The 20188-nt window shown below is 45.4% G+C and overlaps 1 protein-coding gene across 2 annotated transcripts in view; it reads right to left on the minus strand.

The window, feature by feature from the left end:
* The window catches only part of BCL2L14 (BCL2 like 14), a 49980-nt gene extending 33162 nt beyond the window's left edge, over window positions 1–16818 (minus strand). The window contains exon 1 of one of the 2 annotated variants that reach the window (XM_060254400.1): window positions 16505–16818. In XM_060254400.1, the coding sequence (XP_060110383.1) occupies window positions 16505–16521 (17 nt within the window). In that variant the 5' untranslated portion in view covers window positions 16522–16818. Of the gene's footprint in view, window positions 1–16415 lie in introns of both variants that reach the window. The other variant, XM_060254399.1, reaches the window with a different exon arrangement.
* Between the last annotated feature and the right edge of the window lie 3370 nt (window positions 16819–20188).

The raw sequence follows: 20188 nt of genomic DNA on the forward strand, positions 1-20188 counted from the left end.
CTCAAATTCTCTTGTAATGCCTAAAAGGGGAAGGGGAAAACTAGCTGCCACCCCCCATCCTGGGCTGCTAATGACCAGGGCCACACAGGCAGCTTCCAGCTCACCTTCAGGTAGGCTGCTGCAGGTCAAGGCTGGGTCATCAGAGAGCTCCTCACCCAACCCCAGAGGTCAACCCTCTTGTGCCTTGGCTCTTGGACAGAGGGGAAGGCTCTCAGCCGTTGAACTACGCCTCTTGTAGAAACTGAACGGTCACTGCGTAGCCCTGGAAACTGGTTTGTTTTAGGAAACTTCTGCTTTGCCGGCACTACTGCGCCCAGCTGGCATATATACTGTGCAAACTGCCTGCTTAATAGTGCAAAGGGGATCTTACTGCAATGGACACATTTTCAAGGGTGGTGTGATTTGAAGGCCTGGCTCTTGTTTCTGATCAGCTTTTACAGCTCCACAAGAGGCGGGAATTCAAGCATTCACTGTTGCATGCGCCTTAAGTGCTGCCAAGTTGCTTGCAGTTTATGGCGACCCTATCAATGAACGACCTCCCAAACTTCCTAACATTAGTAGCTATCATTAACAGCCATGATCAGCTCTTGCAGACTGACAGGCATGGCTTCTTTGACTGAGTCAATCCGTTAAGCCAATTAAGGTTTTTGGAATTGATTGAGTCAATCCATCTCATGTTGGGCGATCCCTGGCCCGAAAGACAATCCGGCTGTCCTCAACCAGAACCAGGACTTTTACAGCCCTAGTCCCAGCCTGGTGGAACTCTCTGGCTAGTGACATCCAAGCCCTGTGGGATCTGGTATACATCTGCAGGGCCTGTAAGATTAGGTTTGCCAATCCCCAGGTGGGGGAAGGGGATCCCCTGGTTTGAAGGCCCTTCCCCCGCTTTAGGCTCATCAGAAAGCAGGGGAGGGAAATATCTGCTGCACATTCCATTATTCCCTTTGGTGACCGATTCCCATAGGGTATCATGGAGAATTGATCTGCAGGTATCTGGGGCTCTGGTGGGGCCCCCCCTGTTTTTTGAGGTAGAGGCACCAAATTTGCAGCATAACATTCAGTACCTCTCCTCAAAACACCCTCCAAGTTTCAAAAAGATTGGAGCAGGGAGTCCAATTATGTGAGCCCCCAAAGAAGGTGCCCCTATCCTTCATTTCTAATGGAGGGAAGGCATTTGAAAGGTGTGCGGCCCCTTTAAATGTGATGGCCAGAACTCCCTCTGGAGTTCAGTTATGCTTGCTTCTGGCTCCACCCCCAAAGTCTCCTGACTCCACCCTCAAAGTCCCCAGATATTTCTTGAATTGGACTTGGCAACCCCATGTAAGATAGAGGTGTTCCACCAGGCCTATGGCTGAGGACTACAGAACTAAACAGGACCACAGGAAAATAGACTGCAAATCTGGAAAGCAAGGATTTCACCATGTCAACAACTAAATATATCAATACATTTACTCAAATTCTTGTGTTTAAATCCTTTCAACACTGCATTCAAATACAAATATAAAATATCACCATCCACCAAGGATCATATTGCTTTTTCTAGTCTCTCTATTGAGCACTCCAAAATTAATCTCATGATTACTGTAAGCTACATGTTAGCAATGGCTACGATATTCCATGAAGTAAATATAATCTTATCTGCCTATGTTAAAATTTCTATTTAGTTTAAATTGTTATTTATTCAAGCTTTATCGTTTTTAAAATTGCAACTGAAACTGTTTTTTTAACATGACTGTTAGCCACCCTGAGTCTGCTTGCGGATTGGGTGGGATATAAATCTAAGGTAGAAGATTTTGGATTTATATCCCACCCTATACTCTGAATCTCAAAGTCTCAGGGTGGTCACAATCTCCTCTACCTTCCCCCCCCCCAACAACAAACACCCTGTGGGGTAGGTGGGGCTAAGAGTGCTTTTACAGCAGCTGCCCTTTCAAGGACAGCTTCTATGAAAGCTACGGCTGACCCCAGGCCATCTCAGCAGGTGCAAGTGGAGGAGTGGGGAATCAAACCCGGTTCTCCCAGATAAGAGTCCGGCGCACTTAACCACTACACCAAACTGGCTCTCATAAATAAATAAATAAATGATATGAGACTAGCATAAATGTCCAGGTGAGAAAATATATTGAATTGAATACTGACTGAGAAGAGACATCAAAAAAATTAAAGGGACAGAGCATCAGCCAACTTCTTTTTGGATTAACAACAACCAAAATATGTGTCAGGGTGTAAGCTTTCGAGAATCAAAACTCCCTTCATTCAAAGGTTTGACTCTCAAAAGCTTCTACTCTGAAATTCATGTTGGGCTCTAAAGTGCTACCGGACTCGAATCTAACTCTTCCACCACCCAGAAACCCTTGGCCAACTTTTCCAGCTATCCCAGAAAGGAAATTAACAAACCGGACCCTCAGGCAGTTTCTCTGAGGTCTGCAAAACCAGCCAAATCTTTCAATATTGGTTATCACCTGAGAGAAATTAACATTTTCTAAAACCAAACAGAAACCTGTTCAGAATGCTGTCACTTGCAAGCACTAATCTACTGCCCTGATAAGAGAGGAATGTAATTTGACTGTTTTTTAATCAGGAGTCTAGTAGAAAGCCTTCGGCAACATATAGTCTAGTAACCATCAAAGATAAGTGATGATTCAATCTTAAGTACTGGCAGGAAAGGAGTATAGGAACTGCTTTAAACAGAGACCTTTGGACCCAACAAATCATACAGACCCAAATCTGTTTACAATCCTGGAGAAGTGAATCTGGAGCAAACACCATTAAAAGCTCACTGGATGACCTTGGCCCACTCACAACCCCTCTCAGCAGAATGTACCTTAATGGACTGTTGGGAGGATAAAAGGGGAGGGAACACCAGCGAGACTTCCCTGGGCTCCTTCAAGGAATGGCAGCATAAAAATATAAGAAATAAATGCCTGACATATTTATTCACCCAATTAATAATCTGTCCTCCGGTTTCATTATTCTCAAGGAGGAGAGAACAGTATTACCGAGCAACATTTCAAAAGAGACATAGGTTAACGCCCTTATTTGCACATCAAGGATTCTAATCCTTGCAGATCATTTCTTCTAAAAGAGCCTTTCTGAAGAGAAGAGAGAGAATAAGAGACTGGATTTATATCCCGCCCTTCACTTGGAGTCTCAGAGCAGTTTACAATCCCCTTTCCCTTCCTCTCCCCAAAAGACACCCTGTGAGGTCGGAGGAGCTGAGAGAGTTATTACCGACCAAGGTCAATCCAGCAGTTGTATGTAGAGGAGTGGGGAATCAAACTCAGTTCTCCCAGATTAGAACCCACATTTCTAACCATTACACCAAACTTGGCTGTCTTGTGACTGCAGAACAATAGGATGGATAACTTAAAAAACTCTTGAGTATAGAGCATTCTGTGCCTCTCTTACTCTTAGATTTGGCAGCAGAAGGCCTGGCCTGTTAGCTTACCAAGAAGCTTACCACTACCCTCAAGGTGGGGTTGCCAAACTCCAGACAGGAAAACACGAACCAAACACTGCAATACAATGGCTCTTGATATAAATTGTAATATTATAAAGTTATACTAAATGGCTTAAATTTGTCGCTGGATCTTTCTCCGTTCATATAAAATTATGTTATGATGTTTTCTGGGTATTTTCTGCTGTAACAAATATGTGCTTTATTTTTTTTTTTTTTTGTTTATGTTTAAACAAATACATGTTTTGTAGTAATATGCGCTTTGTAACTAGTTGGTTGATGTGCCGTACCCTTAATGTTGAGAATGTTCTTGTCGCAGGTGCAATTGCTCTAAATGGGCGGGTGGTTTTATAATGAGGGTGTTTTTGCTGTTTTGATGAGACCTTTTTGCCCATGACAGTTGGAAATGGCTAGTTCTGCTTGTAGATTTCTTTATTTGAGCATGGGTAAGTCGGTTCTCAGTTGTACCAACCCATTCAGGAAGACTGTATGATGTAGACTTGGTTATTATAATATATTTTTTTCTACTAGCTCCAGTTATAATATATATGGTTTCATGATCTTGAAAAAGATTGGATTTGAAACATGCGTGTTGACCGGGATGCACATAGTCACTTATTTTTCTATCAAGGATCTTCGACAGCCTGGTTTGCTGCTTCTGCACTGACTGGTAGCGCTGTAATCAGTGGAACTGTATATTGAGGTAGGGTTGCCAGGTCCAACTCAAGAAATATCTGGGGACTTTGCGGGTGGAGCCAGGAGACATTGGGGGTGGAGCCAGGAGCAAGGTTGTGACAAGCAGGACTGAACTCCAAAGGGAGTTCTGGCCATCACATTTAAAGGGACCACATGCCTTTTAAATGCTATCCCTCCACTGGAAATAATGAAGAATAGGGGACCTTTTTAGGGGGGCTCATAGAATGGGACCCCCTGGTTCAATCTTTTTGAAATTTGGGAGGTGTTTTGAGGAGAGGCATCAGATGCTATGCTGAAAATTTGGTGCCTCTGCCTCAAAAAACAGCCCCTCCCGAGCCCCAGATACCCACAGATTGATTCTTCATTATACCCTATGGGAACTGGTCTCCAGCAGTCATCCCCCCCCATTTCTGACAAATCTGAAGTGGGGGGAGGGCCTCCAAACTGGGGGATCCCCAGCCCCCAGCTAGAGATTAACAATAGATTTTTGAACTCTTGACAGTGGATGTACCTTGACGAATTTGGACTAAATGTAGTGGACCAAACAATTACTGCTGTATTGAATTGTGTGTACATGTTTATTGTATAGCTTTATTATAGCACCATTCATATCAAGCACCATTGTAATGCAGTGCTTGAGTTTGGTTTTGCCATATTGTTCACTGTGGTTCTCCCTGTTTTGTGTCTCAAACTCCGGATGGGGCCTGCAGATTTTCCAGAATTACAGCTGATCTCCAGACGACAGAGATCAGTTCCCCTGCAGAAAACGGCAGGTTCAGAGGGTGGGCTATATAGGCCTTGTACCCTGCTGCTGTCCCTGCCCCCCCCCCAGGCTCCCCTCCCCAAATCTCCCGGAGGAAGGCTGCCTACTTCCAGGGCTGCCCAGGATCCCACGCAGAGGGACGCTTGGCTCCCAGGGGCACCACAGCTGGGATTCGAGCCCAGTGGCCCTTGCAGAGCAGCCAACATTGCAGGGGCCATTTGGTTCAGCTTGTAATGAGCTACTTTAACATCCTGATCTGCCCCTGGTCCAGCAACAGTTCGATTTTGGCTGGGGATATGGAGAGGGAGATAAGAGCCCTGTGGCACAGAGTGGTAAAGCTGCAGTACTGCAGTTGGAGCCCTCTGCTCATGAACTGAGTTCAATCCCAGCAGAAGCTGGTTCAGGTAGCCAGCTCCAGGTTGACTCAGCCTTCCATCCTTCCGAGGTCGGTAAAATGAGTCCCCAGCTTGCTCGGGGGAAAGTGTAGGGGACTGGGGAAGGCAATAGCGAACCACCCCGTAAAAAGTCTGCCGTGAAAACGTTGTGAAAGCAATGATATCCCAGAGTCGGAAACGACTGGTGCTTGCACAGGAGACTACCTTTACCTCTTTATGAAGAGGGGGGCAACAAGGAAGGAGGGCAGCCTCCAGGCCACTGGCATTCTGAACCCAGCCACTGTGTCTTCAGTGAAGGCATACTAGACTTGGGATGAATCTGCCCCTCCTCAAGGGCTGAGGAAGATGTGAAACCGAAATATGAGGTGTTTGTCGAAGGGCAAAAGGCATTGCACAGGGCCATGATTCACTCCAGGTCTGCGCAGGAGAAGGGAAAAAACAACCCTCCCTATCAACCCCAATGCCCTTTGACTCTGACATTATCTCTGGATGGGGTGGGGGGGAATACAACTGCTCTTGCCCTTATTAACCCTTGCCTTTTGACCCAGAGAAATTAAAACTTTAGGAATGGCACCAATCGACTTATATAAATAAGTACATTTTTTAAAAAGTCCTCCCCAGCACACTTCCAACAGATAAAGTGGTGCCATAATTTGATGAAGGAGAGAGAAACTGTATGCACCTCAGAGGTTCGTCAGACTAAAGGAAGGAAAACTGGAGTACATTTCCCGCCTTCAGCCACCAAGAGTCGGTCTGCCAACTTCCAAGCATGGCTTGGAGATCTCCTGGAATTACAACTGTCCTTCAGACTACATAAATTGTTTATTCGTTCACTTAAAATATGTATTCCACTTCTCCTGGACAAAATGGCTGCTTTGGAAGGTGGACTGCATGGCAATATTGTAGCACCAGATTGTTTTTAACTGTTGAATTTTAAATTATGATGTATTAAAGTTGTGAAATTTTATTGTTTATTGTGATTTTATTGTTGTGAGCCGCCCTGAGCCTGCTTCGGCGCGGAGGGCGGGATATAAATTGAATATAATAAATAATACATAAATATCTTTCCCCTTCCTAAACCCCACTCTTCCAGGATCCACCCCCCCAATCACCAGGTGTTCCTGTACTTAGAGCTGTCAACCCTAAAAGGCCAGCTACAAATATTTTAATAATAAAATAGAATAAGTAAAACAACCAAGCTCAGTTATACACTGTGCATAAGGGAGTCTTGCTTCAGATCGGCTGGGTGATATGTTCAGCAACGTTTTACACACTCAAGTAATCCTGGTAGATCAAGGTCCCTACTTTTAGAAAAGGATGTTGTTAGTTTTAGCCATACTTGAGAGGTAAACATCCACTGTACTCAAAATGTATTTTTATATTAGTATCTGAACAAAGTAGACTCCAGCTTCATTCTGCTTTAGAAGAGACCCATGGAATAGCAACAGACTCTTCACAATGAAGAGACCTAATGACATTTGACATTCCCAATTCTGACATTTATTGCCTTCGCTGTTTTTCCCACCCAGGGAACCCAAACTGATGATTACCAGACCCCCAACTCCTCATTATTTTAATCTACTACGTTTCCACTATTTTGCATACTAGTTCACTGCCCACTCTCTCTATATGTAGGACTGCTAATTCCATCCCATACTGTCTGGTGAAGTGTGCTTTTAGCACATGAAAGCTTACATTCTCAATAAAACTTCATTGGTCTTAAACGTGCTACTGGACTCCAACTTTGTACAAGAACTCCTGGTCAGCTAGAAACCAGGAGAGACATGCCAGAGAAACACACCCCCCCCGCCCCTTTCACTGTGTTAGCTCGGTCCCCCCCCCCCCCCCCCCCCCAATCTTCTGCTTCTATCTGCACTCCAAACTGAAAGGCAGGACAGATTAAAGAAAATAATCTCCTGCATGGCTAAAAATAATTTTTCACTGACTGCTAAATTTACAGCACTTCACGGTAGAAAAAGATGAGATTCTCTTATGCGAGAGGCCCAAGGCCACCACACTGAAAGAAGTGAAGCCCAAGGTTTTTTAGGAATTGTTACCTTTTTGTGACTCTGCCAGAACAGCGACTCCGCAATGACTCTGTTGATATTCTCAACTCGTTTCCTATTTAAGCCACGAAAACGGTGCAATTCCACTTTCCTTCTTAGATTTCAGTGTTTCCCCTCGAGCACACCTTTAGATTCAAACACGACCAGGGACAAAAATCCAAGTGAATGAAGAGAAGCCTCTTCAAATGAGACACTTTCACTTCCTTCTTGGAAGTTCAAGTCAGCTGGAGGGTGGGGCCTAACACTTTTCCTGAACATGTCAATTTTTTGAGCCCAAACAGCCACCTACTGAAAGAGAAGCATGTGCTATGTTCTTTTTACTCACAGCTCATCTGCCCTAGCCAGATATAAGACTGCACCTTTGATTTCTCCCTCTGCCAAATAAGTGTTGCCTTTTAACAACTTTTCCACGCGGCATATTGATTCAGCTCTACATGACCAAAAGCCTGTCAAATCCACATTTTGTTCCCAAGGAGGCTCCAGTTTGCAGTAAATTATGTGCTAGATGGGAAATGAAACCTATCATATTCGCAAGATAGTACAAACCACCTATACATTCAGGGGTTTCAATTTAAATTTGGGCGGTGGGGGGGGAGGGGGAGAAGAAGGCACACAGGCATTGCCCCGTTTACAGCCACTCCGTATTTTTCTGTAAGAGGACTGCTGCCATCTAGTGGGCAAAGAAACTGCAACAGCCATCAGCTCCTCTGCACGCTTACAGTTTCACATATTTTGCTACGCAACGCTAATGTCATTGATAACTTAATTTCATTTCAACAAGCTTATTGACAATCTCAGCAAATTAAGAAAAAAGTTTGTAATGACATCAGTTTGTAAACTCTATTATTATGCCGTATACTCATTTACTGCTACTATTCACAGGTCTTACCAATTGCCTTAATTCAATCTTAGCTATATTTATTGCTCAGTTACTTCGGCATCTTGACTCTAATTAGCCCTTCCTGGCCCCACTTTCTATATGTAACGGCGCCTGACATCTGTTTCAGTGTATCTGAGAAAGTGTGCATGCACACAAAAGCTGATACCTGGGATAAAACTGTTGGTCTTAAAGGTGCAACCGGCCTCCAACTTTGTTCTGTTGCTTCAAACCAACACGGCTACCCACCTGGATCTAGTTTCAGGAATGTTAGCAGAATTACTCAACAAGGACATTAGAAATGGTGACTTCAGTTGCGTTTGATAATAGCCACTGTGGTGCTCCACTGATTTTGTCATTGTGTCTGGGGGGCTGTTTTACAAATTGATCTTGAACACATTCAACAGCAAGTTTCTGACACGTGTCGAGATCCTATTCCCCAGGCCCAGCCTCAAAGTCTCTTTGGCCTCCTCCTCCAAAATTTGGAGCAGCATTGAAGAATTCTTAGATGCTTGGCACCTCTCTCATTTTGCTACCTCCCAACCATTTGAAGTACAACAGGGGAAATGAGAGACACCCACCCAGGAGTCCTTCAAGGCATGCCACTCCATCTTTAATGGGATTTACTTCCTAGCTAGTCTGTTCAAGGCAGAAAGGGCCCAGACTTCAAAATAAGGCTTATGTAAGAGGGGAAAAAAGAGCCCCGTGGAGCAGTACTGCAGTTGGAGCCCTCTGCTCATGACCTGAGTTCGATCCCAGCGGAAGCTGGTTCAGGTAGCCGGCTCCAGGTTGACTCAGCCTTCCATCCTTCCGAGGTCAGTCAAATTAGTACCCAGCTTGCTGGGGGGGGGGGGAGTGTAGATGACTGGGGAAGGCAATGGCAAACCACCTCATAAAAAGTCTGCCATGAACACGTGAAAGCAACGTCACCCCAGAGTCGAAAACCACTGGTGCTTGCACAGGGGACTACCTTTACCTTTAAGAGAAAAAAGTTCTACAAGACAACACTGTTTTTATTTAGGTGCAGAGGGGATGCTTCACCATTCACCCCCTTCCCCAGTGGCTTTCCCGACTGTGAAGGAAAGATATTAGGTCCACATAATGCTTCCTTGGCATGGAGAATGGCTGGACAGAGGAGAGGACAGTTCTTAGTAGGCTACCAGTCTGCAGGAAAGTGGGTACAAACACACTGTGCTGACCAAAATTTGGAGCTTTCACATACCCGTTGCTGATGAAAGTTGTCACATGCACAATGCTCGAGGTCAGTATTGTCTACTCAGACTGGCAGCAGCTCTCCAGGGTCTCAAGCGGAGGTCTTTCACATCACCTACTGCCTGGTCCTTTTAACTGGAGATGGTGAGGATTGAACCTGGGACCTTCTGCATGCCAAGCAGGTGTTCTGCCAATGAGCTACAACTCCTTCCAATTAAATAACTCCATTGTCATTTAAAAGTTGTTGAAAAGCGGAGCTTCTTATTCTAAAGAAGTGCTTTGTTATCTTTTCAGTAAACAAAGATGATTCAACCTTCTTCCTGTTTTGTCCTTCCTCTTTTTGTCTACCTCAAGATAAATTTGGGGGGAGGGGGTTTGCTCCTTCTGCGCAGTCCAAAGGCATGTTTCCTCAGAAGTAAGGTTCCCAAGTTTAATGGGAGCAGAATAACCACTTTTTAGAAATGTTGACACCCAAATATGTTTTTGTCCCTACTACAAAACAACCTTCAGAGATGTTGCATCAACATTGATCTCAACAACAAGTATGTTTATTAAGAAATATTTACACTGGTAATCCAAGTTCTAATCTTAAAGTTCCTTTTGAAAATTGAAATATGCAAAAAAAGAAAAACCACAGTTCCAAAGCATTCATTACACATTTCACAACCAACGCTGGAAGACTCAACAAGTGCCAAACATTATTATACGAATTCCATTTCTTCACCTCAACAGCCAATTAAATAGAATTACTCCAAATAATTCAACAGGATATAGGTATGTCAGAACCTTTAATTTGTGAGCCTGCAAAGACTTGAACAAACTACAGTTGCCAGCCTCCAGGTGGGGCCTGGAAATATTCAAGAATTACAACTGAGCTTCAGATGATAAAGATCAATTGCCTCTGGTGGAGTATGTTGACATGGCAGAGTATGTCCTCTGGTGGAGAAAATGGCTCCACCAGAGGACATACTCCGTGACATTCTACCCTGCTGAGGTCCCTCCCCTCCCTCAATCCCACCCTTCTAGGCTCCATCCCTAAACACCAAGGATTTCCAAACCTGGAGTGGCAACTTTAGAACAAGCTCTGCCCTCCTTCTCCCCCAAACACAGACTGCATTTACCTCACAACAACCTCAGCATGGGGCCTGCTCACAGCAGCACTGCCATCCTTTCACAGTCCCTTCCTCAGAACACGACTTAATGTCATGACATCCAAAGCAGGAGTTTGTTTCCCCACACGCACATAGAAGCCAAATGCAAAAGCTTAATTTCATCACCATTTAGAACCCTGCCTTGCAGAGGGAACAAAGTAATGAGGAGAACTCATGGGGAACTGGAGGTTAACCCAACTAGTAGGAAGTGTTCAGTCAAGCTCTGCACATAGAATGAGGAGCAGCTGCTGGGAGCATGAAAGCACACAAGCACAGCAAAGAAGCAGGACAATTTGTTGGGCAGCTGAAAGCCACCTCTTTTTTTTTTAGTATTAACCCATTCAACCACAGGCCTACATAACTTCTGCTAGGGTTGCCGGCCTCCAGGTGATGGCTGGAGATCTCCTGGGATTACAACTGATCTCCAGGCCACAGAGATCAGTTCACTTGGAGAAAAATGACCACTTTGGAAGGTGGACTCTATGGCATTGTAGCCCACTGAGGTTGTTCTCCTCCCCAAATCCTGCTCTCTTCAGGCTCCATCCCCGAAATGTCCAGGTATTTCCCAACTCCACCTGGCCAAGCACCAGCTATGGATGGGAAAGTGTCACACATCTCTGTGGGTCTTGGGAGGCTGGATCAGGCCCACAGAGGTTGACACATCCTTTGTCCTATGGCTCCCTTCTCTCACCAATGTTATTTAATATCTCTATATGTAGCTGCTTGGGGAGATCATGTAGATCTTTAGAGTTGGGTGTCATCAGGACACTGTTTTTACCAGGACACCAGAGGCTGCCTTCTTTGATCCGAGTAGCATTTAAGGTTCCTATTCTGCAAGTGGGGCCGGGGGATCCCCCAGTATTACAGCTGATCTCCAGATAACAGAGATCACTTCCCATGAAGAAAATGGCTGTTTTGGAGGGTGGACCCTATGGCATTGTACCCTGCTGAGGCTCTAGGGTTCCCAGGTCCCAGCAGGGGTTCCCCTCCATTTGAGGGCTTTGATCTGCTGCCATGCAACATCCAACACGATGATATCACCTAGAAGTGATGTCATTGCATCACCAGCATTGGGAGTGACACTTTAGTTTCTGGGCAAACTCTATGGTTTTGTAGGCAAAACCCCATAGAATTTTGCCCAAAACCTAGAGCGTCACCCCCACCAACTTCAGCAATGCAATGATGTGATCCCAGAGAAGACCCAAGAGCCCCCTGCTGGCTGCCAGGTAGGATCTGGCAGCCCTATGAGGTTCCTCCCATCCCCAGGCCCCGCCCCCAACCCAGAGCTGACAACGCTAGCAATGAACCAGACCAAAAGAATCAGGCCATGTGGCTCTACCTGGTTTAATCTTCTCCTGTGCCACATTGATTTGATGTAAAGTATGTAGCTGCATTCATATTGAAACAAATGGGACTTGAAAGAGAGCTCCAGAGAACATAGGGTAGTCAGGTCCTCTTTGCTCCCTGGCAGAGAGAATGCAAGGGTGAGGTGATGTCCCCAATGTGATGTCATGTGGAAGTGATGTTATCACACTGAGGATGCCATACAGTGACACTCTAGTATTCTGGGCAAAACTCTATGGTTACCATTGTGTTTTGCCTAAAATACCAGTGTGCAGCATTGCTGACATGATGACATCACTTCTGCATGGTGTCATCATGATGGGGACATTGTGTGGGGTGGTTGGTAGAGGGGGTAGGGCTTCCCCCTGCTGACCAGCTGCAGTTTGAACTTTGAAGCTTACCAAACTGGGAGATCCCATGGTCCCACCTGGGGACTGGCAACCCTAGGAGAATACCAGGGCTTGGAGGCAGAGGCAGGGCCGGATTAATAATAAGGCCAAGTAGGCACTGGCCGATGGGCCCCCACGCCTTTAGGGGCCCTGAGCTGGCTTTCCCCCACCCTGCTTGAAGCATGCACAGCCAGTAACTGAGTCACTCTTTGCCTGACTTGCCTGGTGCGGTTGCTGCTGGCGTGGTCATCAAGTTTGCCTCTCTCTGCCTCTCCCCCGCAGCTTTGTCAAAGGGGCTTTTGGGAAAGTGGCTGCGAGTGTCACAGGGGGCAGGGTGGGTGCTCCAATTCTGAGATAATTGCAAGGGGCCCCCAAGATTTTGACTGCCTAGGGGCCTCCAGAGGGTTTAATCCGGCACTGGGCAGAGGCAGGCTATCAAGTCACTTCTCTGCTGTGCCCCAGTAGGAGTCATCAGAGGTCACTATGACTTCCAGGCATGGGCACATGCATGTGTACACAGACACACGTGCAAAGAATACCAGGGGAAAAATAAGTTCACATCAGAGAATCTTAAGAGTCTTGATTATCTAACCAGGCATAAAATTTCCTCCAATATTTTCTTGCTTCTTCCTTAGGTTTCCCAGCTAACAGCTGGGACAAGAAGTCCAACTCTGCTGTTTCCAGAACTTTTCCCACCAAGTCCTGTACTTTATGTTATAAAATCTATCTACACTGGAATTGTCAAAATTATTAGATAATTTTAACAAAAGGTTTATGCTATAAGATTTGAAAATGGTTCCTGTGCAATGGAGACAAAATAATAGGGGGCAATCTATGTAAAGAAAATATTGTAGAATTAAGGTTTTTTGAAAGTATTCCTATACAAAATAATACCAGAATGTATTGTGTTTTCTTTTTTACTTTATCCCATTCCCCATTCCTTTTTCCTATTTAAAACCAATAAAACATTTTGGGGGAAAAAATACCGGGAAAAGAAAGTACTCGGCTTTGGCAGTAGGATTGCCAACTCCAGGTTGGGAGATGCCTTGGGATTTGGGGTAGAGCCTGGGAGGGCAAAGTCCACTGGGGCTGCCAGCAGGCCTGTAAAAAAAAAAAAGTCAATGACTTTACTAGAGGCTTGATGTGAAGAAATGGGAAGCTGAAGCTTTTCATAGCAACGCCGTAAATAGCATCAACTAGTAAATAACATCCTATGAAACCTCTATTAAAGGGACAGAGTATCTTTCTCCATGCTTGATGGTAACCCTAGAGTTCACCTCCCCAAAGCGGCTATCTTCTCCAGGGGGATCTGATCTCTGTAGTCAAGCAATTATCCATAATCCCAGGAGATCTCCAGGCTCTTCCTTGGGGTTGGCAACCAGAGGCCCACCAGAGCTGATTTGCTTCAGAAGAAGAGCCACTACCCAATAACCCTGCAGTTCATTGTCCCAGGGGACTTTCTGTGTGCAAAGCAGCAGCTCTCCTACTAGGGTTGCCAGCTCTGGGTTGGGAAATACCTGGAGATTTTTGAGGTGGAGCCCAGGGCTTTGTTTGCAGAAAAAGTCCAGCAGGAACTTATTTGCATATTAGGCCACACCCCTGACATCACCATTGTTTTCACACAGGGCTTTTTTTGCATCCCTATGCGTTCCTGCTCAAAAAAAGCCCTGGTGGAGCCTATGGAAGGTGTGATTTGGGGAGAGGAGGGACTTCAGTGGGGTAGAATGCCATAGAATTTACCTTTCAAAATGGCCATTTTATCCAGATGAACTGGCCTCTGTTGCCTGGAGATCAGTTGAAATAGCAGGAGATCTCCAGTCCACACCTGGAGGCTGGCAACCCCTTATCCAGTTAATTGCTCCTAAAGGCATTTGGGAGAGATTTACAGTAGGAGCAGGAAAATCCCATGGCAGAGCCTTCCAGGGGCTTTTTATTTCAGAATGTGTGGGAAGGTTTAAAGTTCACATTAGAGTCTCCTTACATACAGAAAATTATCATCTTAAGGCTTAATCTTTTCCCTGATCTGCTGGTGTGGAAGGGGGGGGGGAGGTTTGTTAATGGGGAAGGAAGGAAACATTATGGTAACTCTTTTGAATGCAGAGGTCAGCTCTTATTTAGAAATGCTAAGCTCTGTTGTATTTTTCTGTCTTTTTTCTTATTACTATTATTTTCTTATATTCATATCCCGCCCTCCCCTGACAGGCTCAGGGGGGTCTAGTTATGTCAAACTCCTGGTCCACTATATAATTTAAGTCTCCTCCCAACAAAACGTCACCTTCTTGAATAGTATTAAAGACTGATTCAAGAAAAGGAATTTGCCCAGAGTTGGGGGGCAGGGATGGAACCTGGTGTGAGCACGCTGTCCACAGTGAGAACCACAGTAGCTTCAAACTGGAAAAAATGAGTTACTTCTAAATATCCAATCATGGTATACTCAAATATGGTCATATTTTGTATTGTCTAAAATAATAGTGAACTTGACAATCTCAGAAAGAAAGTATCACAATTTTGTTATTGTCTGGTATCCTATGCTACAGTTGCTGTCAGAAAAAGATTTTCTACCTTCTGAACCCTTGAAATAGGCCAAAGACTTTTAAGGCTCTCCAAATGGAACAAATTAAAAAAAAAATAGAAATGACCATCTACTTTGTTCCTTTAAAAAGACAATTAGAAAAAAAATATGTATCCGATACCCTTTTACATGTTTTGCCTTAGCCCAGAGTGGCTACAGATGCTTGTACATGGACAGATTTCTTCTGGGAAGGAAGGCAGAATGGGATAGCCCAGGGGTGGCCAAACCTGCTTAACATAAGAACCACATCAAACAAACATCAGATGTTTGAGAGCCACAAGACCTGACTGTCAGATTTTTAAGTGCTAGGAAGGAAGCAAGCAAGCTGGGGGGACGGAGAGGTGGAGAAAACCAACTTTAACTTTAAATGCATTCTCCAAGCTGCTGGCTGGCTTCGCTTGGAGAAGTGATTTAAAGAGAGAAATGTCTTCTCCAAGTCAGCTGATGGGGCAGTGGGGGCTCCAAGAGTCGCAAGATATGCGTGAAAGAGCCTCATGTAGCTCCCGAGCCGCAGTTTGGCCACCCCTGGTATAGCCTGATTACATCAGATCTCAGAAGCTAAGCAGGGTCCGTACTTGGAAAGGAGCCCACCGAAGAAGCCACTGCAGAGAAAGGCCAGAGCACACCTCCTCTGCTTCTCACTTGCCTCCAAAGCCCCTTGCTGAAGTCACCATAAGTCAACTGTGACCTGATGGCACTTGACGCACACAGAGAGTTTTGTTCCATTTGGAGAGCCTTAAAAGTCTTTGGCCTATTTCCACCACTAGGAGGAGTTCTGTATGCACGACCCAGTTTTCAGGCTGTACTTAAAAAAAAAAAAAAACTTGACCAAACTTTGCACACAAACACAAAAGCACCGTTAGCTGAACACAAAAGAGTCCTTCGTAGGCTTCCTGTGGAAGAGCAAGAAAACTGGAGATGTAGTCAGGTGGGACTGTAGCTCAATGGAAGAGCCTCTGCTTTGCATGCAGAAGGTCCTTAAAAAGGACCAGGCAGAAAGGATTTCTGTAGGAAACCCTGAAGAGCTGCTGCCAGTTTGAGTAGGCAATACTGGCCTTGAAGGATGGATGCTTTTCTTAGCATTTGTCATTCAGTGATGGGGGGGAGAGAGAGGGAGAGATCAGTCCCTCTGGAGACCATTATTTTAGATGCTATGGAGGATGGAACTCTGTATGGCACTGTACCTCTCTGAGGTCCCTGTTCTCCTCAAGCTCCTTCCCCAAATCTCCAGGAGTTTCCCAATCTTCAGCTGGCAACCCTGCCTCTCCATCAACCAGCAGTGGCTGTGGGGACCCAATTTAGTCCCCATGACTGCAGTAGCATTTCAAGGGATGCACATGCACCAGCAGCCAGGACACAAAAGGGGAAGGGCAGTCAATCTTTTCCTTTTGCCCAGTTAGTTCATTTTCAACCAGCCTTAGTTTGACAGAGCTACATGTCTTGGATGTCTGGGAGCAGTACCTTTCCCCTTTATATCAAAGTTACCTGCTTACATGAGAATGCTGCAGGCCCCACTCTTCATGATAGGACCAGGAGATCTGAAAGCGGAGACTTCCCCCAAGAAATGCCTTCTTCTGCTCACCTAAGAGAGGCCTTCATCGGAGGAGGGCTGAGGGAATTTCTTCTCAGGGTGGCAGCAGTTGGGGATCTGAAGTTTTAGCAGGAACATTTGGCCACTCCTCCAGCAGCTGAGGGTGCTTTAAGCCTGAGAAGCTGAAATGCTCCCAAACACTCTATCGTTGTAATATTAAAGAACATTTTCCTCAAAATCAAAGGATGTTTCCTGTATCTCATAGAGCTGCTAAACTCCAGTTGGGGAATTACAACTCATCTCCAGACCACATAGATTGCTTATTGTTTATTTAAAAGATGGATCCCACTTCTGGAGAAATGACTGCTTTGGAAGGTGGGCAGCAGGGCATTGTACCCTCCAAGGTTCCTCCCTTCCCCAAACCCCACCCTCCCAGGCTCCACCTCAAATCTCCAGGTATCCCTAAACCTGGAGTTGGCAATGCTATGTCTCTGCAACTTCTGTTTAGAAGGAGGAATTGGAGGGGAGTCCTTTTTTTCCACAGCAGTGACAGGAAATAAGAGCAGGGATAGAGGGAAAAGTTGACCATCCTGGTGAGTGAGGTCTTTTATTGAACTGAGGAGTTGCCAACAGAATCATAGAATCAGAGAGTTGGAAGGGGCCATACAGGCTACCCAGTCCAACCCCCTGCTTAGTGCGGGATCAGTCTCTAAAGCAGGGGTGGCCAAACTGTGGCTCTGGAGCCACATGTGGTTCTTTCACACATATTGTGTGACCCTCAATGTCTCATCTGCTGACTTGGAAAAGGCATTTCTCTCTTTAAATCACTTCTCCAAGCCAAGCCAACTGATGGCTTGGAGAATGCATTTAAAGTTAAAGTTGCTTTCTTTCCACCACTTCCTCCCTCCCCATCTTCCTTCCTTCCTTCCTTCCTTCCTTCCTTCCTTCCTTCCTTCCTTCCTTCCTTCCTTCCTTCCTTCCTGTTGGGCAGCTCTCAGACATCTGAAGTTCATGTCTTGCAGCACTTAAACATGCCTTGTGGCTCTCAAACATCTGACATTTATTCGGTGTGGCTCTTACATTAAATTTGGCCGCCTCTGCTCTAGAGCATCCCTGACAAGTGTTCGCCCAGCCGCTGCTTGAGGACCGCCAGTGAGGAGAGCTCACCACCTCCCTAGGCAGCCGGTTCCACTGCTGAACCATTCTTACTGTAAAAAGATTTTCCAGCTGGTCTCTTCCCACCCTTAATTTAGACCCACGATTGCAAGTCCTCTCCTCTGCGGTCAATAGGAACAGCTCCCCGGCTCAACTAATGAAAGAGAGCACTCATGTGCCCCCTCAACCTCCTCTTCTCCAGACTGAATGTTCCCAAGTCCCTCAACCTTTCCCCACAGGGCTTGGTTTCCAGGCCCCTGGTCATCCTCTGCACCCACTCCATTCTGTGTGCTTCTTGAAGTGAGGCCTCCAGAACTGCACACAACGCCGCAGGTGCAGCCTGACCAATGGAGTGTACAGCAAGACTGTGGCCTCTTGCAATTTGGATATTATGCCTCTGTTGATACACCCCAAGATGGCATTAGCTTTTTTCGGTCACCGCTGCTCATATTTAACTTATAGTCCACCCGTACTCCAAGATCTTGTTCACACACACTGCTGCCCAGAAATGTATCCCCCATCCAGTACGTGTGTTGCTCATTTTTGTTACCCAGATGTAGAACTCAGCCCTTATCCTTGTTAAATTGCATCTGGTTGACATCTGCCCACTTTTCCAGTGTGTTCAGAGCTGGGGGTGGGGTGGGATCCTGGTTTTTTCATAGAGACTCGTCGTGTGGAAATTGGCAGCTGTGTAAGGTTTTGCTCTGAGTATCACTCAAGGGAACGTCTCAGAATGGATGTAGACGTAGCTTTATTTGAGATAAATCAGCAAAGCAAACACAGCAAGAAAGCCTTTTCTTGGCAGGACTGAGGTAAAATGAAGCTAAACTAATATAATCTGAAACAGATAACCTAACAGACCCAGTCTTACATGCCAGAATTCTGGGCATGCAATTCCAGCACCAAAATATATTTAAAAGCATTCTCAGGTCCATAATGTTTTGGGTAAGTCAAGGTTGCACATTCCAGTCCAAAAATACTCTTCCTTGTCTCCTTCTTCTCTTTCCAGGGAAACCAGCAATAATTTCAGGGTCACATTTCCCTCTTTGGGACCCCTTACTTGGAGCAGTCTCACATTAGTTGCTCAGAAGTAAGTATAGAACATAACAGTTGGTGAAATACGAATCTGATAGATATATCTGTTGTTCTGTTGTTCATGGGGAGGGACGGTGCCGGTGGCTCAGTGGTAGAGCATCTGCTTGGGAAGCAGAAGGTCCCAGGTTCAATCCCCGGCATCTCCAGAAAAGGGTCCAGGCAAATAGGTGTGAAAAACCTCCGCTTGAGACCCTGGAGAGCCGCTGCCAGTCTGAGAAGACAATACTGACTTTGATGGATCGAGGGTCTGATTCAGTATAAGGCAGCTTCATATGTTCATATGATACACACCAGTCTATGTTACTATATATGAATGCATGAATATATGAATATGCAGGGCTTTTTTTTGAGCAGGAACTCACAGGGATGCAGTTCCGGCTGGCTTGGCATTAGGGGGTGTGGTCTAATATGCAAACAAGTTCTTGCTGGCCTTTCCCCACAAAAAAGCCCCATGGGAGACAATGGTGATGTCAGGGGGTGTGGCCTAATATGCAAATGAGTTCCTGCTGGGCTTTTTCAACAAACAAAGCCCTGTGAATATGGATATGGATACATGAATACATGAAGTATATGAATACATGAATGTGCAAATAACTCATAAGCAACAAAAACACAACCAAAACACAATTCATAGGCAATGAAAATACTACAGAGAATATTCAGTTGATCAAATACAACTGCACTTTTAGCATCAATAACATTCAAGAGCTTTGCCAGGAGAAGCCCATCCTGGCAAGCTGAAGCTTTTCGCAGCATAGAGATAAATAACGTTCTGTTAAAGGGACAGGGCTTTTTTTGTCCATGCCACTGGTTACCCAAACACTTAGATACACCAGCCCAAATTTGCTGCTAAGGTTAAGTGCAAAGTGCATGGATGAAATGCCAGTTTTCAAGATTTTGTTAGTGGAAGAAGAGAAATTTTTGGAAGTGAAGCTTGTCCTGGCAGGGAGACAAAGCAAAGGGAGGAAAGACTCCTATGCTTGCTTTGGGCTTCCCCAGTCTGCTTTTCAAGGCAGCATAGAGGGCTCAGTCAGAGAAACCGGGAATTGTAGGCATTGATGGTCCAAGGGAGAAAGGGCAGAGAAGTTGACTGGGTTGCTAACTGTCTGGGAGGAAAAAATGCCCTGTCTCTCTAACAGAGGCTTCATGTGCTATTATTTACCCAGTAATGCTATTCTCCTCCCTGCCATGAAAAACCTCACCTGCCCTTTTCCATGTATTAACCTTCTATTAAAAGAACAGGACATTTTCCTCCAGGCATGTTGGCAACCCTCTATAGCTACTTTTTTGCATGAGCCGTGTACACTGTTGAGCAGTGATCCTGGGAGCACATTCTAAACTTGCACCCAAATCATTTCTATGTATATCAGCAGGACACTTTCCTGGGAGTAAGCCCCATTGAATCATATGGGACTGACTTCTGAGTAGAACTGCACAAGCTTGCTTCCTAGGAAACCTTGGCTTTGATCACCAGCTGGGCAAATG

Source organism: Heteronotia binoei, chromosome 14, assembly GCF_032191835.1.
Source record: "Heteronotia binoei isolate CCM8104 ecotype False Entrance Well chromosome 14, APGP_CSIRO_Hbin_v1, whole genome shotgun sequence".
Taxonomy (NCBI): Eukaryota; Metazoa; Chordata; class Lepidosauria; order Squamata; family Gekkonidae; genus Heteronotia; species Heteronotia binoei.